We start from the raw sequence: 24,520 nt of genomic DNA, 5'->3' as shown, positions 1-24,520 counted from the left end.
AATCAAAGAACGCACGTCGAACACATTTTTTTTTTATTAAAATGTCTTTCTCTCTACCTCTTTTGTAATATTTCCTGAAAGTTTTAAATTAAATAAAAGTTTAATTAAATTATTATTAATTGTCCCTTAAAAGGTCAACCTTTTTAGACCTCTGGGCCTGACATTTTCAAAGCAATTTATGAAGACCTGCAACTCTAATTTTCAAAATTGTCTTAGCTCAGCCCCAACCATAGAGCTGGTCCTTGATACAGTACTGATACATTTCACATTTCGAAGTATAATAAGGGCATTTTCCGGGGGACCTATTATTAACAGCTCTATTTTTCAAAAATGTCTTGGCTCAGCCCAAACCGTGGTGGGTTGGTTCTGGAGATTTATATATTTTGTTTCATATATCAAAGTATAATCGAATTTCCGGAGTCCTAGCAACTCTATTTTTCCAAATTGTCTTAGCTCCGTCCCAACCATTATGGGCTGATTCTAAACTTATAATTTTGTTTCATATATCAATTTATAAGTGCAATTTCCGGGGACCTTAGCAGTTTTGGAAATAATATTCATTTTGAAAAAAAATGTACGGGTACGGTTAAAACGGTCACTGTAAAAATACAATCCTTGGTAAATTGTAGATCACGCCAGTCAATGAATTCTAGCCTCATACAAAATGTTACAATACTTTATGCATGTGGCGGGGGCGTTTATTCGAAGGAAAAAATAAACGCCCTGGGTCTCTTAATATCAGTACCGAAAGATATTTAACTTTATAGTTCAGTAGAATAATAACACCGTCAGTCCTTTAAGTTTGTACTTTACTTGAAATATATTTTATTAAGTAAAAACGATATGTACAGTATTAGAAATAATATTATTTTCAATTATTAATTACTAGTATAATAATAGTCGGCATATAAATGTATAAAACATAATGGCACAATAAAATAACACAGTGCAGTACTTCTCTTTCATTTAATCCTAAATTTGACACTGTCTTTCTCTTCTGTTCATTCCTTCTTAATGAAAAGAGTATTCTAAAAATGTCAACTGTTTGTATTCAAACGTCATGCATATTTAATTATTATTATAAAAACATCTTGACACAGAGGCCTTATTTGCAATTTTAGCTAATTTGTCAGATTTGTCAAGACTTTTTTTGTGGCTCTTTACATACACCATGGATGAAACTCCTCCATGTTTACACCAAGTCGACTAGTATGTATAAACACTTTACGCAATTATTTTAGGTTAAACTGTTGTCTACTACTCAAAGTTTAACTTAATAATATCAAACAGAAATATACATATAATGTTTAATTCTTATGTAATATTATGTGTAAATATTAAGTTGTAATTGTTTATATTGTTTATTCAATGCAGCTATTTTTAATTGGTGTATCTCATTATATAACTTTGTTTTGTTTTTACTTAATTTGTGCTACTTAGTTTTGTTATTTTTGTATTTTATAAGTAATGATGGAGTAAGAGCAGTTTTCTGTTTGGGCTCATGCCTATTACTTGCTCCTGGCAAGATGAATTGTGAAATGTACTTTTATGAACTTTTGACGAATAAATATTATTATTATTATTATTATTAGTATTATTCGTGTTATTAGTATTATTATTATTATTATTATTAATTAGCTAATATTATGATTTACAGTATAAATTGTGAGGGCGTGTGGCGCAGTGTGTTGGAAGTTGGACTACTGGTCGTGAGACATAGGTTCGAATCCAACTCTCGCCGCATTACTTGTAACCGTATGCAAGATACTTTACTTACGTTTGCCTCTCTCTACCCAGGTGTATAAATGGGTACCCGGTTAGAATTAGATCAAGACACAACTTTGCGCTGATTACTAGCTGCATTATGGAAGTATAATGTTTCCATACGTGTTTGATCCAAAAATGACTGAGTAATAATGTTGAGCGCATTAAGAGCCTGCTTATAATATGCGCTATATAAGAATGAACTATAATGTATACAATCAATGAGGAAATAAAATAGATTTCATCCATGGTATATTATTGGACTCCGATCACCACTTGTTCACCCCTCTCAGTATATGTTATTTTAATTCAGTCTACACAGGAATGGATACACGACTTATGAAACCATATTAAAGGACTTTTGTTTGTTTGTCATTACTGGAAGTCTGCCTTTGACTTTCTCAATCTTTGTAATGAAAAAAAAACACAACAGTTTCATTGACACGCGTATGTCTGTGTTTGCGCGCATGCATCATCCACATGTGTATGTATAAAGCCTATATCTACTATTCTCGATAAACCTCCTACTCTCGATAAACCTCCTACTCGACCCGCTTTTAAATGTAAATGCAGAGAGCTATACCTTCTCAGTTTAAATGAAAGTAGTGTTAGCCGAATTAAATCCAATCAGCTTAATTGGTACTGACTCTCGAAGTTTCTCAGATTTAGTAAATCCTTCTGTCTTTTTAAGTTGCAGAACATTGTAGCTATAATTTAAATCTAAATTATCGTCATCTGAACTGAACATATCAGAATTACTTGAAGTGTCCTGATCAGTTGAGATCATATCACTTGACCAGTCTTGCGTAAAGTTTCTATATATAGGCTTCGTGAAATCATAGACAGCCCGCCAACCATCCTCAGTTTCATCCTCAGAATCACTGGTATTTACGTCACTATTGTCACCAGACATCAGATCGGGACATTTATTTGGTTCAAACTCATTCAATGGTGTGTGAATATTACTTAAGGTCAATTTTTTATTGTGAAAACGATCTGAACGATTTGACGGTAAATAAAATTGTTGATTTGCAACTGAATTTGTTTCTAATTTTCCAAAACCAATTAAGCGTATAGGATTGTCGATGTTGGTGACGATCTGAAGACTTTGGAGATCATGTGCTATACTGCGTACTTCATCTTCGTCTACCTCAGATACAGTAGAATCTGAATCATCACTGGACGAAATATCTTCGCGCAATCGAGAATGAGTTGTATTATGGACAAGAAAGTTATGAATATTGCTTGCTCCAGTCATACATAATTCTTTGTTATCTGAATAATTTGTACCATTTTGCTTTTCGTCACTGTGATCAATCGATGAAGGTAGGGGTACTTGGCGAATTTCATTTTGTTCAGTGACATGGGCATTTTTATTTTTGAAGGAGACTTTAGACGGTATGGTGTCTGTGTTTACTGTGGGCTGTGAAGGAGCACCAGATGTGTTGGTACTGCTTTTATTTCTATACGTATTTTTACTCTTTTGCAACATGCTGCTTGACTTTCCAGATTCCGCACCGGTGGATTCCAACACTATGCTTTTGTTTTTAATAGTTTTCAAAAACTTCGGTTTGCTGATCTTTAATTTTTTTGTCCACTTTTTGCGTTTGACGTTTGGTAATTTCTCTTCTATGGTACTTTCAACAACTGCTTTAGGTGTGTTACTTGATTGAAAAGGCCCACTTTGAGTATTAGGAACTATTTCTGTCGTAGTGTTTGTGCATGGTAATGGCAAGCTTGTATCCATCCAAAGTAAACGGACCACCGGAGATGGTGTAATAATTTCCACCAATTTCAGTTCATTTATGGTGGCTAATCGCCCGGCCTCTGCAATTCGTCTGAATTCTTCGTCTGAATAATAATCTGTTGAAATCATTTTAGAATCAGATGAGCTTATCGAAGACGTTTCCTCATTTGCATATTTCAAACTGTCGATATATGATTGGAATGGAATAGTAAGATCACAAGTGGCACTGGTAGATCCACTATCTGATTCGGTATCTGTCAAATTTTCGTTGTCCAAAACATTATCAGGTTTGTTAGCGTCGTGTTTATTCTTTTTGTCGTCCGGTTTTTCATTATTTTTATTGGTGGCATATGATGCAATGTTTCGTAGTTTAGACAGTATTGCGTTTGGTTTGTTGTTACTTTGTTTCGTGTTCTTTCTTTGTGGTTTTAAGTTTACGATGGAGCTACATTCTATATCTTGAGCTTGGTAGGCATATATAGGTCTTTTTGACACACGTTGAGACCAACTGTAGCGACACCTTTCTGTACGGCATACGCATCGTAGTTCAAGATCCTTGAATATATTGTTAAACGACAGCAATCTAGGCCTTTCTTGATTTTGAATAACATCTGATGAATACAAATCCCCTATTACCAAATCGACTTCATTGGTTACTGATGAATCAGAATTGATTTCAGAATCAGAACTGGAGGTGGTTGGTATTGGACGCGGCATGTCGAAGGTCTGTGAATATGAGGTACCTGGAAATATTCAACAATAAGAAACGATATTTAACAATAACAGCGTAAAGATAACTGTACAGTCTAACAAAACGTTTTATCATTGCTATTTGCACCACCCCCTTAAACTTGATAAAATTCCTTTAGGGGTTGTACAAATTATGAGGTTGGTTTTACTATAGCCTCTTCCTTATGAACTCATGATCAGAAAAATACTACAGGATTCAGAAAAGAAGCTGCTATCATAACATTTTCCAAATGAGGATGCTTCATTTTAAGGGTTTCCTTAGCACTAGACCCTATACATTGAAAATGAAGAAATTATATAGTCCTAGACCTAATTCTCTTATTGTTGTTTTCGGAATGGTTGCTTACGTAGGCTACTACACTATAGGCTTATTATGAAAAATAAATACACGTAGCCTACAAAACAGCATTTCCTCTGCCAGAGTGTTAACACCAATATTATTGATTAAAATACATTTAAATGGATGATACACCCCTTTAAACTTACTTTTAATTATTTCATCTTTGATTTAAAACCTATAAATACATAACAAAATAACATGACATAAACACACGTCACAGTAGGCCTAATAATAGTTCATACCGTTCTTAATCGACTCGGATATCAAGATAGCTCTGCAGCTATTACTTTAGACTCAATGATCTAGGCCTACAAACAGAAAAATAACATTTGTAAACATATGGTACGTACGATACACTATTATAGACAAGGAATTATCTTACTAAGACATAATAGACAGATTCATACCTACCAGTGACTGTTGTTCAATATAAAATGCGTGTGCATCCTCCGGGAAGACCTATTTTATAGCACAATGCAATTTCGTCATTGAAATGGATTTTCCATAGACTCGAATCCGGAAATATTACTTATCTTGAATTTGACGTTATATTGTTCTTCAGTGCCCCTTAGTGGTCTTTCTGATCATCAAACGTCAATGTATACATTGTAATCAACGGAAATAATTCAAACAGTAGGCTGAAAGTATTGCACAAGACTACAAAACTACACTATATTTTCAGCTGTGAGATTATTTCCTTTGCAAAAGCAATTGTGTTTACAATACAATTGGTTTCAGTATGTGGCTGAACGGAGGTTCCAGTCACTCCACGTGCGTTTGTTTTGAAATCGTGGAAAACTGGCGGGATTCCAAACTATTAGCAACACGGTATCGATGGATGCGTCACCTTTGAGGCCAGTACTTTATTTTGTATAGTCTTGTATCATATAATAAATAGAATATTCTATGCTGGCACAAAATAAGACATTACTAATTCAGAAATAAGCACGTTCTTAGTTAGCCAGGGACGAACTGTTTACCGTTGTAGCTATATAGGCCTACTTTTGGCATATCTGTCACAATGGTTAGAGGTATACTAGTAGTAGTAGCTTACTAGTGAATAATTACAAGGGGTCTAATATTCTTCTTTTTTATAAAATGCCCTTAAAATTCTTAATTAGGTTAGAATGTAACAATAAATGCCGTAGTAATATATATTTACGTAAAGTGGTGTACAGCCTTAAATCGTAAAACATTTTTTGTAAATTATTTGTTTTAACCAAATGTGCTTCAAAACGAGTGTCGAATCGGAAATCGTAAAATTAACTCAAAACAAATACATAAATACAATTCGATAACGAAATGTTTTTCAACGTGTTTTTTTTTTAAATAACGATTTGATTTGTTTTAATTTGTCACTACTTGATGTTTAACTGCCGAAATGGATGAGCCTATCTCATCGTAAAATCAATTGAAAGAACTAGAAATCTACAGGAATGAAGACCTTTATTAAACACTGCAAAGGTATAAATATAAGTCTGGTTTTATTAACCTTCATTTTTCATCCTTTTTGGGGGATAAATACATCTTTAAAATAACACACATAAATATTGCAACATTTAAAATACCGAATTAAAATGTTCTCTTGAATTTCGAATCAAAAGAGTGTCTTGCAAATAATTCTAATATTTTAAAGAGACTTATTTTCTTGAAATTAGATAACTATTTCCCATTTCTATTAGCATTAGACGTGACAGGGATGTATTTTAAATACAGCATCATGCCAGATATTTTTAACTCCCTGATTTACCTAGAACATCCCTGATATTTAAGGCCAGATATATCCTGTTTAGGTCATCCACTAAAGCCATATTACACGTGCTGTATAGCTATTTATTTGAATACTACACTTTTATTACAGTGGCATACTTCAAAGAAGGCGAAACAGCTAAACAAAGAAGAAAACATTTGAATTAAAATACTGAGACAATAATCAAAAACAATGCAGAATAAAATGTGTACAAGCAAATTACTAATAGTTTTTCGCAATGAAAAAAAAATCAACTCATTATAAAAAAAAAACTAACATAGAGTGCTTAAACATAATATATGAGCTATGACTATCCAAGGAAAAAAGCTTCTGATATATATTTTTTATCTGCAGGTAGGCCCTACTATACTTTTCGCGCCGCGGCTCTAGCCAGCTATGTCCCAGGAGGACACATTCATTAATAAGCTGTTTCATAGCGGTAGCTTTAGTATCTAAGGCTGACAGTTTTGTGAATTTGGAAACTCGACTATAATTTATAGGTAGCTGCTGGACCCAAAAAACGTCTGGGAGAAGAGAGTCTATATGAAAGCCTTTGCTGATAATACAGTATTATTGAGATGTAGACGGAAATCTGTAAAATCTTGTTCAATAAATAATAACTTCGTTTTGCTGTCAACCAGGCCGGTATTATAATAAGTCACTGTCAAATAATCATTCGATAATGGTCAAAACTTTATTTTGGCTCTGTCAACATAAAGGGAGGTATTTACAATGACTTTCTTTTGACTGTCAATCTAGGCCAAGGTTATAATAATACGCCGTCAGATATTAAATCATTGAAACAGTCCTGGTAAATTTTTTTTTGGTTATCAGATGCCGGGGGGGGGGGGGGTCCAATCAATTATCGTCAGAAGGTGAACAATCAGTCTAGGTAGCAGCAGCAGATTATTATTAACGCCTGCTCCATTAATTAATCCAGAAAAAGGTTTGTACATTATCTATTTGTTTATTAGCCTTCTCCTAACACAATTATATTTTCTTTAAAAAAAGGTTTTATAAGTGGTTTCAACATTTACGATAGTAATTTCACAGTTCTGTGTCTGGACGCAAGTTCATAGACCTACTAGTTATATTATTCATATTAACTGATACTTACTCTTCATTTACCGTAAAGTTCAGTTTTAATGAAATATATAATATAAATTGGCTTCGTAACAATTAATTAGTGTTGAAAAGGTTAGTTTTTTGGTGATAGGTGAAAATGACATGTCACTTCGTAATCAATTTATTTTTTTGGTATAAAGGCCCAATTACACTATGACGAAAACGACGGACGATAAATATATAGCATGCATTTTTTTTACATAAACCAAAAGAAATTAGAAAGGTTTTCGTTCTAGACCTATAGGATAATCATTTATGCTGTCTTTGATAAAAATAATGTTTTTCAAATTCCAATCAAATGACGTCATGATAAATAAAAACAATAAAATCGCTGTATTGTCACGATATTATTGGTCTTACTAATCATGACGTCATTTGATTGGACGTGTGAAAATATAATTTTCATCAAAGGAATTGTTTATATTTCTTTTGGTTTATGTATTAAAAATGCACATTTGTCTATTTATCGTCGATCGTTATCGTCCTAGTGTATGGGCCTTATGCTGTAAATGTTCAATTAAATTGATCATTCCGATTTGATTAGTTGGACTCTTGCACAGTTGCTGTCTAATCGTTGTTGTGTAATATCATTTCGAACCATATTAAAATCATAAAGAGATTCATATTCCTTAACATGTGGCTGTGCATGGAAGTCCGGTCTACAAAAACTCGGGCCCGGGATCATTGTTATTGGGCCTGAAAGTGTTGGTGAATTCATAATTATACTTAATATTATATTTATATATATATATATAATTATATTATTATACAATTGAAAGCAAAACCCGTTGAATCTCAAATCATTAGGACTAGAAATTTGGCTTATCAATCAAATAAATACTTTCGTTCAAAATGAAACTCCAACCTCTCTAATCAAAAGATTGAACTCGAAAACGGACCGTTTTTTGAATTGGGTATGTTGAAACATTTCAATATTCATTTAAAAAAGAACATTAATTATGGTATTGATCAGTGGCTATAGAGGCGTAAAAACCCTCGGTCAATATCATGTAAAATGCACTGTGGAAGGGTCATTATTAAGACTGCAAAATTGGGCTTATCAACAAATAAATACTTTCGTTCAAAATGTAAAATCAAGGCTGAAAAATTGGGCTTATCAACAACAAAATATTTTATTATTAGACGCGATAACATCAAGGATAGTCAGTATAATTATTAATATAGCCACTGTTACTAGTTTTATTCTACATGCTAAAGTAAATAAAAATCCACTAGAAAACAAACCAGTCTGAATGTTATGCTTATTAGCCATGTTATGTTTGTTACTGTAGGCCTGATTGTTTGCAATGTCCACATATTATTTCCGTGGGCATATCCATAGTGTATCACTCACAAAAAAGACGTGTGAGGTTCTTTCTTTAGATTTTGAAGAATGATTTGTGTTACAGGTTAAATGCTCAAGATATCGGCTAACGCCATGGGACCCTTGGCTTATCAATGAATAATAAATACAGTACTACTTTCGTTCAATTGAAATCAGAATCTGACCGTTTCATTAAATTGGGTGTGATTAGGCCTAAACATATAATAATTTATTAAAAAGGTACAATAAAAACAAATGCATCAGAGGCGTAAAGAACCCACGGTCAATATCATGTAAAATGTATATGGTATAAGCACTGTGGAAGGGGTCATTATTATTAAACTGGAAAATTCGGCTTATCAACAAATAAATACTTTCGTTTAAAATGTAAAATAAGAATGCAAAATTGGGCTTATCAACAAATAAAATACTTTTTTTTCAAAATGTAAAATTAAGACTGGAAAATTGGGCTTATAAACAAAAAAATACTTTTTTTCAAAATGTAAGAAAACATTTTTTAAATATAATCCTTAAGCTCTGTCTATACTATCAAACTAAATATGATGTGCCCATATTATATAGACATGACGATGTCATATCACTACGATATTCGGGCATATCACTACCATATTTGGGCACATCACACTTTTTTTTTGTTAAACTAGTTGGGACAGTGTAGACACAGAACTATGTGATCGAAACATAAGTCGGAATTGGACTGACGCGATTGATTTAATTGGGTATTTTTATTAATGTAACGATTCATTAAAAACTATAATACCGATGCGCGTTTGGTATTGATCAATGGTGCAAAAAACCCTGAGAAATAATGTTATAACGCGATTTGGTGATAGCTTAGCAATAATACAACCCATATACTATTATTATAAATACCTATATTACAAATCCATTCATATAACTTTTCATCGCGAACCGAAAATGTATAAATGTTATTCTACAGACAGTAATTATATATTCAAAAGCCATATTATTATTATAATATCAATACCTAAATGCGATAGTAATAACCACATAAAACATACATTATTCCTATTACAAGTTTGTGCGTTTAATTCTAGAAAGAAACGACTGTGCTGACAGTCCAATGACATAAATCACAAGTAAAGTCCCAATTGTTCACTTGCGTTTTGATTGGCCGACCTATTATATTAAATTAATGAAGACTGTTCTTACAACTGTCCAGTCAAAAAGTTACGCGGCGTTTTTTGTAAGAAATATTTCTTGTTAGTATTATCTTATACAGTACTACCATGTTAACAATAATTATATAAAATTATTGGGGCTATATTTATAGTTATATAAGATGTAAGAATGGTAGAAAACCGTACTCACCGGCTTTATATACATATTGCCTCCAATTATTTTAAATATCTAAAGACTACCGGTATTCTAAAACAATCCATGTTTTAATAAATACAATATTTCATCAAACGTTTTTGTAATACTATAATTTATTTATTTTAACATAAACTTATATTAAACGATCTAAGATAAGATAACTTTATTTCGTCCACAAAAACAAGTGGATATAATGATGCTTGTCTCATACAAAGTTAAAACACATATCAAAACAATTCAATTTAAAGTTATCAACATCAATATCAAGAAAAAAATCATTGCCGAAATAAACAAGAAATATTTCTTACAAAAAACCCCGCTCGACATTTTAAAATTAATCATTGTTCTTTTGATTAATTTATGATTAATTATTAAAAAGATTTCATCGCAAAGATACATACAAATCACAGATAGTGCTTTAATTATGAATCACATGCCCGTTTTTTCACTAGTTAATTGTAGGCTATACACAGCATTTGAAAGAAGACATGTGTACCTTTCCAACAATGTATTATTTGCCAACAAATATTAATCTACTAATTAAAAATGGCATTTAAAAATAGTCAATTTAGAACTTTATTGTAGCCTGTTTTTGTGTGACCTCAACCTGAACTGTAGGCATGCAACTGAATACCCTATAGAGACAACGTGACTTCACGGTGGTACAAGTGAACAATTTTTCTACAATCTGTTGTTTCGCGTCAACGAATCAAAGGGCAAGAATCCAAAATTGTTCAACCGTCAGCCCTCATAGACTCTCTTTTCCCAGACATTTTTTGGGTCCAGCAGCTGGGATCTATACATTATAGTCGAGTTTGCAAATTCGCAAAACTGTCGGCCTTAGATACTAAAGCTACCGCTATGAAACAGCTTATTAATGAATATGTCCTTATGGGACATAGCTGGCTAGAGCAGCGGCGCGAAAAATAAATAAATCAAACATCATTAAAATAAAAATAATAATTACAGTATTAATATTGTAGTTTTACGAAAAATGTTACCTTTACCCCATAATTATTTTACCAATAACAAATTACTGTATATGGACAAAGTCTTCATATAAATAATACACTGCATTTTCTCATTCATTATCTATAGGCCTTAAGTTTAAGAAATTTGTTTTTTTTATTTTCGTGATTGTCCCCCTGAAAAAAAATGTTGTATAGGGCCTATATACTCTAGTAGCTAGATCAACTTTCGTATGCACTTTGAAGTCCAGAAAATTTGACTTCAGAAATTGGTTTAGGGTGGTCATAAGTCATAAGACCAAACACCAATATGTCCTTAAATATCAACAACCACTGGTTACAGCGAAGTAATTTTGGTCTCAAATTGATCAGAAGGTATACATTTATATTCAGTCTAATGGGACATTTTAGTCAAAAATGACCGGAAATTCCATTTCTTACCTTTGACCCACAACCCAGGGCATGTATTTATCTCCGTAACTACTGGTCGTAGACACTTGAATTTGGTTTTAAATTGTTCGAAATATATATTTGTTATTTGTTACACATTTTGAAAAATGTTACAAAAGGTCAAAGGGTCAGGGTCAAGGGTTATATGAACAAATAAATAAAGGTACTTTTATCTCGGCAACCACTGGTCGCAGCAAGTCAATTTTGGTCTCAAAATGTTCAGAAGGCATGCATTTATATTCCGTCTAATGGGGCATTTTAGTAAAAAATGATCAAAAATGCCATTTCTGACCTTTGACCCACATACCAGGGCATCTTCATATCTCTGTAAGTACTGGTCGTAGAAACTTAAATTTGGTATCAAATTGTTCGAAATATACATATTTACATTCATTCATAGAAAATGTGATGAAGATGAACAGAAAATACTATTACTAATGTTTAAAACAAAAAACATATCTCTACACAACTTATCCTTAGACAGTAATGTTATGCAATAACTGATACTTTAAATTGTTTCAATTACAAGTACTATTGCTGTCCACGAGAACAATTTTGATATAAACGTCAAGCTCAACAGTTCTTTTCAGAATGCTAGAAGTAACTTGCCTTGTGTATCCGATTAAACGCCCCAGGCATTTATTGTTCAAAAGGGTTTTTAGGGGGAGGGGAGGCATCTTTATTTGGAGTATAATATGGTAGCATAATCAAATAAATACCACCTAGATGTAAACAAAATACAGCACAATTAATATCAAAAAATGATAAAATTATGTCAAAATGCTTGGTAAATTGTAGATTATGGTAGTTAATGAAATGTGTTGTGATACAATTATTTTGTAAATGCATGTGGCGGAGCGTTTATTCCACATGATGTTCTATTGAAGGGAATGGTGGCGTTTATTTGAGGGAGGCTTTTATTCAAAGCGGGTGTTAATTCGAATAAATACTCGAGCTCAACAGTTAAGAATGCTAGAAGTAACTTACCATAGTTACCCGAATAAAAGGCCCGGGCATTTATTTATTCAGGGAAGGCGTTTATTTTGTTTGGGTGTAATAATGGTAACATGTATAATCAAATAAATACACCCCAGATTAAAAAAAAATTAATTAATATAATAAGAATAATAACTGGATTAAACCTCATTCTATCCTGGCGCAAGTACAATCATGTAATAAAAGGTATCAGAGACAACTATTAGACCAATTCATTGTCATTATTCCGTAACACTGTTGCATAATATTTTTGAATGTTACCGACAAAACTTATACCGGAGTTTTGTCGGTGTATATTATACACGTCTGTTCCCAGTGTAGATAATAAAACAATATATGTTTCTGGAGATTTATTATCAATACCACTAGAAACTTTGACATGTTTTAGGTACTGAATGCATTGACAATAAAAGCATCAGAAGTTATCATGATAAAATCATACTACAACACTGTACTACAGTACACTAAGGGTGTTTTCAGGAAAGCTGGACATATTGTACAATAGTAATGAAACTATGTATTGGCATTTAAAAATATGCAAAAGATTGTTGTCAAATTGTAGTCACACTAAACAAACAGATGATAGAATGAAGATCCATTATGAGTGCAATCGTGTCAGGTAAATGATATGTCATTGTTTTATATCATTATACTGGCACCTGGAAGAGAAGATCCATTTAATGTTATCTATAACAACAGTGTCACTTTTATTCTAAAAGACAGAAACATTTCGTTAAAAAGCATAAAGAAGAAAACGAATCATGTAAAGTACCTTTTATCAGTTGAGAAACGATTATAATTATTAAAATTTATTCGAATTAACAACCGCTTTGAATAAAAGCCTCCCTCAAATAAACGCCACCGTTCCCTCCAATAGAACATCATGTGGAATACGCCCGCCACATGCATTTCCACAATAATTGTATCACAACACATTACATTAACTACCATAATCTACAATTTACCATGCATTTTTTTCACTTTTTGATATTAATTGTGCTGTATTTTTTTACATCTAGGTGGTATTTATTTGATTATACATGTTACCATAATTATTATACTCCAAATAAAGATGCCTCCCCTCCCCCTAAAAACCCTTTTGAACAATAAATGCCCGGGGCGCGGCGTTTAATCGGATACACATGGCAAGTTACTTCTAGCATTCCGAAAAGAACCGTTGAGCTTGACCTTTCTATCAAAATGTTCTTGGGGACAGCTAGTACTTGAAATTGAAACAATTTAAAGTATCAGTTATTGCATAACATTACTGGATAAGTTATGTAGAGATTTATTTTTTGTTTGAAACATTAGTAATAGTATTTCTGTTCATCTTTTAACCACATGTTCTATTACAATGAATGTAAATATGTATATTTCGAACAATTTGATACCAAATTTTAGTTTCTACGACCAGTACTTACAGAGATATGAAGATGCCATGATATGTGGGTCAAAGGTCAGAAATGGCATTTCTGACTAAACTTGACTAAAATGTCCCATTAGATTGAATATGAAAGCATGCCTTCTGAACATTTTGAGACTAAAATTGACTTGCTGCGACGAGTGGTTGCCGAGATACAAGTATCTATTTATATTTGTTCATATAACCCTTGACCCTGACCCTTTGACCTTTTGTAACATTTTTAAAAATGTGCAACAAATAACAAAATGTTTATTTCAAACAATTTAAGACCAAATTCAAGTGTCTACAATCAGTAGTTACGGAGATACATACATGCCATGGGGTGTGGGTCAAAGGTAAGAAATGGCATTTCCGGTCATTTTTGACTAAAATGTCCCATTAGACTGAATATAAATGTATACCTTCTGATCAATTTGACACCAAAATTACCTCGCTGTGACCAGTGGTTGTCGAGATTTAAGGACTTATTGGTGTTTAGTTTGATAACCTTTCACCCTGACCTTTCGCCACATTTTCAAAATGTGTAACCAAGCCAATAATGATTGTTTGACCATCCTAAACCAATTTCTGAAGTCAAATTCTCTGGACCTCAAAGTGCATACGAAAGTTGATCTAGCTACTAGAGTAATAATAGTTATTCACGTGGATTGGATCGAAAAAATCTGTACTTTTGTAGTTTGACGAAAAAATAGGTTCGAACCCAATCTAAAGCTGAGAGCACTCACCCTGAGCATTACCCGTTACGCCACAAAACAGTACATGACTGAACAGCTAATAATAGTCTATTTATACGTGTACAGTATTACGTTATTCATCATTACGTCATTAAATATCATATTAACCTTGTTAAAAGCCAAATGACCAGTTAGCTCAGTCGCCTGAGCGTCGTGTTGAAAACACGTATGTCGTGGGCTCGATTCCCACGCTGGTCGGCGGAATAGAGTTAAAGCTATGCGACTGTGTTTGGGGTTCACAGACTTATACGTCCCCCTTTCCACCACACATCATGAGGCGACAACATCAATGCATCTGGTGATGTGCTGGAAACGATCCCAAAAGGCTGTGACAGGGCCTAATTTCGAAGCTTAGACTAATTTCACCGACAGGCTAGGCCTAGGCATATACGAAGTCGAGTTTTTACTCGGGGTACCCGAGTAGGACTCGCCCGCCCGCCCATCTTCTCCTCTCCTCTTCTTCTTCCATCTGGACACTATTGAGCCAACTTTCAAGTCCTACTAGTTCTTTACGCGTCGTCTGACGGCTCTGAAACATGTCATGCATATACTAGGGTAATAGGTGAACAAAGCGGAAATTGCAAAATAGCACTTTGAGATTTCATAATTTACCGTATTTATGCCATTTCCGGTTATGTGACGTAACTTTTCGGAATATAGCCGTATTTGGTAGCGAGGTTATTGATGTGTATTTGACGTTACGTTACGTCTTATGACGTCATTGCAGCTTCTTTTGCTGTACCCCTCGTGCTTGTTAATTACGAACCCACTCCATACAACAGTTCATTGTGAGCTCATAACATGGAATTAGATCTTCCGACTGGGGGACTAGCTCAAATTGTAGAGCGCTCGCTTAGCATGTGAGAGGTACCGGGATCAATGCCCAGGTCTTACAATCTATTTTTTTTAATTTATAGGTATATTAAAATTTAACATTTAAATTTAAATAATTTCGATTTTTCTAAATATTACTGTGTACTATTCCTAATTTGGAAATACGGAAATACGTGGCCGAAATTGTTTTCCATTATCAAATTGTTTAAAAGTTGGTAAAATTACTAGAAAAGGCTGACATTAAACACGCCACCCTGTTGAATGTTGATGTTGTTAATCTTTTACATAATATTATCCTAAATTAACTTGACTCTCTAAATATCTCTCTTTGAAAATAAAAGAAAAAACATTTGATATTTATTTAAAAAAAAAAGAAATCCGTAGAGATTCGAACCCCAGCTAGTAGAGCTGAGAGAATTCAAACGATAGTTAGTAGAGCACTACACGTTATGCCAAAATGTTCAGGAGTAATGAAAGTTGACAATAGTCATCAATTTTTTTTTGGCTTCCCACCTCTTTCTGATCTTGTAAATTTTATGTTTGGCGCCCTCAATTTTAAAAAAACCTAAAATTAAGAACAAATAAATAGAAATGTGTAAAGATGCCCTAACCTGACTAGTGTATTAGCCTATCTCTATTTATTTAAATACATATGCATTATTGTAATAAATAATTTCACAGTTTGTGTGTGAATTTTTAACTTTAAACAAACGAAAATTATTTTAAACCATGTACTACATTTTACTGTGTTTGAGCATAAATAAATGAAATGAATTAAGTGAATAATTGATAATGAGAAATCAAAACAACTGATACAATGAATTCAATGATGAACAATAGCAGACTGAATAAGCATGGCCATCCATCCAACCATGGAGAAATAATTATTTCTCCATGATCCAACCAACCCATTGTTTGCGACCCCCATACAAATATTGAACAGTTGGTATGCCGTGCGTTATTATGCAAATTAGTTGGTGCAGGTGTAGTGGGGAAGATGGTATTGTTAGTCATTGCGGTCAACACGCCACACTGTTGAATGTTGATAATCTTTACATTAGAAGATTATTCAAATCATGTAAAAAAAAACCAATTTCTCAGAGCGGGAACCTAGCATGCAGATCCCCTCATTTAGTTTGAAAGTAATCTCGAAAAGAAGTCCATCTGGAAAAGAAGCCCACCCAAGAGTACTAACAAATTAAGGAGCATTTGGCTTCAATTGGCCTTAATGCTGAGGCAGGGAGAGCACACCATAACATCTTTTATTTTTCTGTGGCTTTCGCCACCCGATTTTTGATATTGTAAATGTTATGTTTAGCACAAAAATCAAAATTTAACAGTGTGGCGTGTTGACCGCGAATGACTAACAATACCATCTTTCCCACTACACCTGCACAAATTCATTTTCATAACAACGCCGACATACCACAAACTACGATGAGATATAAATTCTTTTCTAAACACGTAACGAAGAGAATTATAATTCCATTTTTCTGACATTAAATTGTTAGTCAACACGCCATCCTGTTGAATTTTGATGTTGTTAATATTTTACATTATATTATCCTAAATTAACTTGACTCTCTAAATATCTTTCTTTCAAAATAAAAGAAAAACATTTTATATTTATTTAAAAAAATAAATCCATACAGATTCGAACCCGAGTTAGTATAGCTGAGAGTCCAAACGATAGTTAGTAGAGCACTACACGTTATGCCACAATGTATACGAGTAATGTTTTTTAGTTTTTTTAAAATATTATCGTGTAGGCTATTCCTAATATGGAATATTAGGCCTGACGAAATTGTTTTTAATTACGAACCCACTCCATACAACAGTTCATTGTCAGATCATCACATTAGACGTGACCTACATGCAATTATATATGTCGTCTGGGGGACTAGCTCAAATGGTAAAGCGCTCGCTTTGCATGTGAGAGGTACCGGGATCAATGCACGGGTCTTCCAATCTATTTTTTTTTAATTTATAGGTATATTAAAACTTAACATTTAAATTTAAATAATTTCGATTTTTTTTAAAATATTACTGTGTATTATTATTCCTAATGTGGAAATACGGAAAGACGTGGCTGAAATTGTTTTCCATTATCAAATTGTTTAAAAGTTGGTGAAATTACTAGAAAAAGCTGACATTAAACACACCACCTTGTTGAATTTTTGATGTTGTTAATCTTTTACATTATATTATCCTAAATTAACTTGACTCTAAATATCTCTCTTTCAAAATGAAAGAAAAACATTTTATATTTATTACAAAAAAAAATCCATACAGATTCGAACCTCAGTTTGTATAGCTGAGAGAATCCAAACGATAGTTATTAGAGCACTACACGTTATGCTACAATGTACACGAGTAAAGAAAGGTGACAATAGTATAGTCTTATACGCGCTTCATATTACGTCATTCTAATCGTTATGTCATAGTTTAGAATTTGACTTTTCGAATTTTAAAATTTTAAACACGCGTGCTCGCGTAATTTTGTGTACAAACCCGCCATTTTCACTCAGTAGAAATGTGACCCTTGATATAAATTATCATTTTCTTAAGTTTCAATAACAAATGTCTTTTGGTTCTGAATTTAAGATAATTTTTTAAAAATCGTATAATCATGCGTATGTTACGCTGCGCAACTTGGACAGCACCGAAAACCTTATTATGACATCTTCAGATAGAGGTCAATCTTCTGATATAGTTATTCAATGTTATGTTGAGAGAAAGAAATTCGTGGAAAGAAAGAAGAATAAGAAAGAAAAAAAAAGATCTTGACAATAACAAGCGGTTATCCGCCAAGTGCGGATAACCAATTACGAACTCACTCCATATAAAAGTTCATTGTGAGCTCCTCACATTAGACCTACATGGAATTATAGCTGTCGATTGGGGGACTAGCTCAAATGGTAGAGCGCTCGCTTAGCATGTGAGAGGTACCGGGATCAATGCCCGGGTCTTCCAATTAATTTATTTTTAATTACGGTATAATTATAACATAACAAAATAATTTCGATTTTTAAAAATATTATCGTATAGGCTATTCCTAATATGGAAAGATGTAGCGTTAGGCCTGACGAAATTGTTTTTAATTGCGAACCCACTCCATACAACAGTTCATTGTCAGCTCATCACATTAGACCTACATATACACCTAAATTATATCTGTCGTCTGGGGGACTAGATCAAATGGTAGAGCGGTCGCTTAGCATGTGAGAGGTATTCCTAATGTGGAAATACGGAAAGACGTAGCCGAAATTTGTTTCCATTATCAAATTGTTTAAAAGTTGGTAAAATTACTAGAAAAGGCTGACATTAAATTGTCAACACGCCATCCTGTTGAATTTTGATGTTGTTAATCTTTTTCATTATATTATCCTAAATTAACTTAACTCTCTAAATATCTCTCTTTCAAAATAAAAGAAAAAGATTTTATATTTATTAAAAAATAAAGAAATCCGTAGAGATTCGAACCCCAGCTAGTAGAGCTGAGAGAATTCCAACGATAGTTAGTAGAGCACTATCCGTTATGCCGCAATGTACACGAGTAATAAAAGTTGACAATAGTATAGTTTTATACGTGCTTCATATTACGTCATTCTAATCGTTACGTCATAAATTTGCATATTCATGACGTTATTTTGAGGAATCTAGTTTTAACCTTGCTATAATATAAACCAGAGGACCGGACCGGAATTCATCATATGATGACGTCACAGCATACGATGCGCAAAATTTGGAAATATGGAAAAACAAAATTGACGCGAAAAAAATATGTTTTTTACCGGTACGTGCGTTTACATTGCTTAAAATGACATGAAACGCGTAGAAAGTTGATTAGAATTTGATTTTTCGCATTTAAACATTTTAAACACGCGTGCGCGCGTAATTTGGTGTGCAACACGCCATTTTTACTCCATAGAAATTTTACCCTTGATATGAATTATCATTTTCTTAAGTTTCAATAAGAAATGTCTTTTGGTTCTGAATTTAAGAAAAATTTTTAAAAATCGTATAATCATGCGTACAACTTGGACAGCACCGAAAACCTTATTACGACATCTTCAGATAGATTTCAATCTTTGATATTATTTAATTTTATGTTGAAAAGAAAAAAATTTGTGGAAAGAAAGAAGAATAAGATAGAAAAAAAAGATCCTGACAATAACAAGGGGTTATATGCCAAGTGCGGATAACCAATTACGAACTCACTCCATACAAAAGTTCATTAGACCTACATATGGAATTATATCTGTCGACTGGGGGACTAGCTCAAACACTTAAATTACGACGAAACAGATAAAGATTGGAATTAAAAATGTCGATATGGGGATGGTCCTGGACTAAACTATTATAAGATAAACTTAATCTACTGATGTAACCATTTTTAAGAACATTGACTCTGCTAAAGATATTGTTGTTTCTATATACTCCCCCGGGTGGCAAATTGGGTTCAATTAAGCTGAACAGTGTATTGTATTTAACATATGAAAAGATATTAAAATGCAGTGACTTATTTCTATTTTATATCAATGTGCTCCACTGGTGCCAAATTTGGTCCACTTGAGCACAGTGTATTAAAGATGTATTGTCCCCCAAAAACATGAAAACTAAAGATTAATTAAATCAGACTTTGAATATGTGTTTTGTAGTTTTAATCAAGTTAATCACTTCCGTAGAAAACAAACAAATTATTTTAACTTATAAAATCACAAAATGTAGGCCTATGGTTAAATTCAACCAAAAACCATTGGCTGGCAGCCAATTAGACCATTTTTGTGCTTTAAATTATAGTTTATTCAGGTAAATACATTTTTTTCGATCCAATTTTTGGTCAAAGTGGATAACTATTATGTTAGGCCTACATTAAAATGGCAAATTCAAGAAAAATTGTGTTAAGATTTATTTTTTCAGGCTGACATTACATCTTTAAAATATGAAATATATTTAAATTAGTGACTTATTGCTATTCTATATCACTGTTCTCCACCGGTGCCAAATTTGATCCACTGGACCGGTTACCGTAGTACTATATTTCGGAAGTAAAATAATACCGTAAAGGCGCGCATACATGGCGCTCCGTAGAGAATGCTCTATCGTCAGAATGACGCTCTGTATACCTCGAATCGTCTCATGGTCGAATCGTCCCGGATTCGGACGAGCACACGATGCGGAGCCGACCCGAAAGAGGAGGACACACATGCAGTCACTCCCGCGCGCGATTTTTTTTTTCGTACATAAGTTGGGGACTCCCTCATGAAACGTCACAAAATAAACATGAATAATTCATCAGTTAAATTTTCGTGTTCCGTGTGCACCCAAGCGTATAGCAACAAGAGGCCTATCTCCGCTGTTGCGGCGTGCGATTTCATAGCAGAATAGCGGCGTTTTGTGTGGATTGTCGAAATAATCAGCCTTTAGTTTATGGTGTTTTTAATATAATTTATTACTAAAGAATTACGTGTTAAAATTATAGTTTCTATTAATACTATTAGGCCTAATTATTAGTCTCTAAACCCATGTCTATAATTCTAGGCCTAGTAGTAGCTGTGTGGGTGTGTGTGACGTGTGTGTGTTAGGTATGACACAATCGAGTAATAAGTCAGCAAAATTAAACAATAAACATTACACAAAAATACATTTTTTATTCTCGTGGGTCTAATCTTCCCATCTCATGTGTTCATATACGGACATTTTTAAAGTTCCTTTGAGTACATGTATATTGTTTGATAATAAAATAGCAGAATTAAAAAAATACAGTACACAAATTATACACATTCTTTCTTGTGGGTCTAAGCTTTCTTTGGGCTATGTTCCAATGAATTACTACTTAGTTTAATGTCTTGCCTAGCTGTCGATTAGCCTCGACTCGACACATTTTGTGTGAAGAAGAGTGCGCGAAGGCAATCACGTGAATTGACTTTAGAATCCTAGGCCTACTGTAGAAAGTATCGTATCGCAGTTGTGTAATCACTTCTTGTTGCTATACGCTTGGGTGCACACGGAACAACAAATTTAACTGATGAATTATTCATGTTTATTTTGTGACGTTTCATGAGGGGTCCCCAACTTATGTACGAAAAAAAAAATCGCCTCCCGCGCATGTACACCACTACGGGGTGCAGTTTGGAACACTATTTAAAACACAGGCTTGTGACACCCAAGACCTCGGCACAACGATCATGTGTGACACATAAATTATTCTGTCTCTCTCTATAATATAATGATTTCTGTCCACACAGAATTAATTCTGTCCATATATAATGAATTATCTGCGTATAAAATTAATTTTGTCGATATAAAATGAATTGAAGTCCACGATAAGCAATTATGCATTTTTTAGAACAGAATTAATTATGTAGTACATAATTAATATACTATTAACACCTAGCCTAATTATTTCTGTACCGTTCTCAACTATTATGTATGACAAGAGTTAATTATAGTAAAATTATTTACTTTGAAGTCATGACCATCTCTGTATATTTTACATTGGTTTGTTGATAGTGTTATGTGTCCGAATTGAATTATTTCTGTCACACAATTTAGTGTACCAAACTGCGCCCCGTACATCTCCATTCTCTCAATGAACAAAAATGGCGTTTTAAAAAACTACTAGCTAGGCCTAGGAGCTAGCAAGCTTGATGGTATAAGGAAATGAAGCTTAAATTGTAAGATTCAGATATTATAAAAAAAACTATGGCAAATGTTTTTGATAGGCTAGTAAGTAAACATTTGAAATGTGACCTCAGTAAAGATTCACAGAATATTGAGAGTGGTGAAAATTTCGAAAGAGGTTCTGCACATGATTTGATCGCGGGAGATGTCGATGGCAAAACCTGCTGCAACAGAAAGACAGGGGATAGGCCTATCGCCACTTCCTTGATTGATAGGCCTAGGACTAAATTGTTGCTGCCTAGGTCTATAAATTGTGATGAAACTCCCAGATCGTGTTGTGAATCAACAGAAATTGAAAATGCTAACGTTCAAAATTTAAACATGGAGACCAACCAAATTAGGACAAATGCCTCTGAACCTGAGTCTGACTCAACTTTTTCAAGAAAATCGCCTTCCTTTGATGCAACTGGGTCCGGAAGCGATGTTGAAGTTGTTTCAGTTAAAAAGAGAACATTGACTACAAAACTATTGGAAAATGTAAAAAAACGACAACCTTATGCACCTTTGAAAAAACCTTTTGTTATTCCACGCAAACATAAAAATGACAAGGGTAAGTTTAGTATAAACATTTTATTATTATGTATTTACATTGTTTGTGAGTGAGTGAGATGCTGTAAAGTTGTTGTAAAGCTTTTGGCCGATTGATACTGAAGTAGGTAAACTTAATTCTTTTGATCTTTATGCACTTGTCAATTGTATGACCCACTATACGACCTCCGGGAGGGGTGCGTCATTTACACAAAATTATTGACGCAGACATGCGTCAAAAAACCTAGATGGTACGTCAAATCAATGACCAATGGTGTGTCATTGTCTGTCACTTTACCACCCAAAATATCATAAAAAACATGGTCACAGTGCGTCAAAATGGGTGCGTCATGGTCACCAAAAGGTAAGTCACATAGCCACATGCCTATCTTGCTAGATACACAGAGTTATTTTGCGCATGCGTAAGAATCGCACAAGTCGCCCCTCTCTCTCCCGCGAGTGATGTTATTATTATATTATTGAAACATTAATTTTATTTTGTTGTTATAATTAACTATTGGTTGAAATGACAAGCGAAATTGATGGAAATTCTTCCACATTAAATTTAATGGAATGGTCCTTGACCACACTATCTGTATATTCATTTTGGTAAAGATCTTTTAATTACTTTTTGAATAATCCTGCTAACAACCAAACAAACAGACAAACAAACAGACAGACAAACAAACAAACACACACGATCGATCACATATACTGTACCTTCTTGGCGGAGGTAAAAAATTACAAAAAATGATGCAACTGTCAAACTACTGTATATATAACTTTTAACTTTAAGGAAGAAAGTTAATGTTAAGTTTGTATATTTAGAAAATGTCATAATTTTTTTGATGAAATTAATTAAAAATTTCATAATAAATCATACATATACATACACTTCAAGAAAATGAAATGAAAAATAGATGTTCTCGAGCATTCTGACGATCTACTGTATATTAATTTTCAAATTTAGCATATTTTCACTATTTTGTTAACTTACACGTGCATAGACCTTTTGACGTGCTCGTATAACGCAATTTGGAGTTGAAAAGTGAATCAAATATGATCATATATTACTAAAGAAAGGTTGTAAAACAGAGATCGAGCAAAAAGAGTACACACATTAACGTTTGATGCGCATTGAGAGTGCAAAAATCTGCGCATGGCAATTAAAACAATTTTAAGCGCGTGTATGCATGCGTTATATGCGCTACGCATGCGTTCTGACCTGAAATTTATGAGTAGGCCTACCAAATTGCTTGTGAAGATATGATTACAAACATGATTTGTTAAATTTGTAGACCATGTAATTTTTTATTGCACACCATGAAAACATAACCACATCGATTCCTGGCCATAAGGAATATACTCTGAAAAATTGACTCTGCTAGATGAAACTGATATCAAGATAATTGATGGACAAAATAGTGCTAAGGAAAGAATAAATAAATAAAGATTCTGACAGAATCAATAAGGTTACATGCATGATAATGCATATAACTGAAATTAATTGATAGAATACATTTTTAACACCATGGATTTGGAATATGGTGCAATTTTATCATGGATTGCTTTATTCAGGCTTATTAATGTTCATTAATAATACTAATACTAATAGTAAAATAAAATAAATGTTTATCAATAATTGTTTATATGTTGTTGCATATAAAATAAAAGACACATATTTAGTCTACCTTCCCTGAGTGTCTGTAAAGACATTAATTAATAATATATGTACTGTTAA

General features: G+C 33.3%; 2 protein-coding genes across 5 annotated transcripts in view; one reads left to right on the top strand and one right to left on the bottom strand.

The window, feature by feature from the left end:
• Nucleotides 1–1,601: 1,601 nt before the first annotated feature.
• On the bottom strand, nt 1,602–5,049 carry LOC140058591 (uncharacterized). Its single transcript, XM_072104272.1, has 3 exons — nt 5,013–5,049; nt 4,844–4,909; nt 1,602–4,254 (listed from the first exon to the last, which is right to left on the bottom strand). Exon 3 carries the CDS (start codon nt 4,226–4,228, stop codon nt 2,357–2,359), a length of 1,872 nt encoding a protein of 623 aa, XP_071960373.1. The 5' UTR covers nt 4,229–4,254; nt 4,844–4,909; nt 5,013–5,049; the 3' UTR covers nt 1,602–2,356.
• A 17,131-nt stretch (nt 5,050–22,180) lies between these two features.
• Nucleotides 22,181–24,520, top strand: part of LOC140059471 (uncharacterized) — a 44,015-nt gene continuing 41,675 nt past the window's right edge. For all 4 annotated transcript variants that reach the window (XM_072105400.1, XM_072105403.1, XM_072105402.1 and 1 more), the window contains exon 1: nt 22,181–22,801. In XM_072105400.1, coding sequence (XP_071961501.1) covers nt 22,273–22,801 — 529 coding nt within the window. In that variant the 5' untranslated portion in view covers nt 22,181–22,272. The remainder of the gene's footprint in view (nt 22,802–24,520) is intronic.

This window comes from Antedon mediterranea, chromosome 9, assembly GCF_964355755.1.
Source record: "Antedon mediterranea chromosome 9, ecAntMedi1.1, whole genome shotgun sequence".
Classification (NCBI taxonomy): Eukaryota; Metazoa; Echinodermata; class Crinoidea; order Comatulida; family Antedonidae; genus Antedon; species Antedon mediterranea.
The sequence above is the reverse complement of the archived record's forward strand: the minus strand, read 5'-3'. Positions and strand labels throughout refer to the sequence as shown.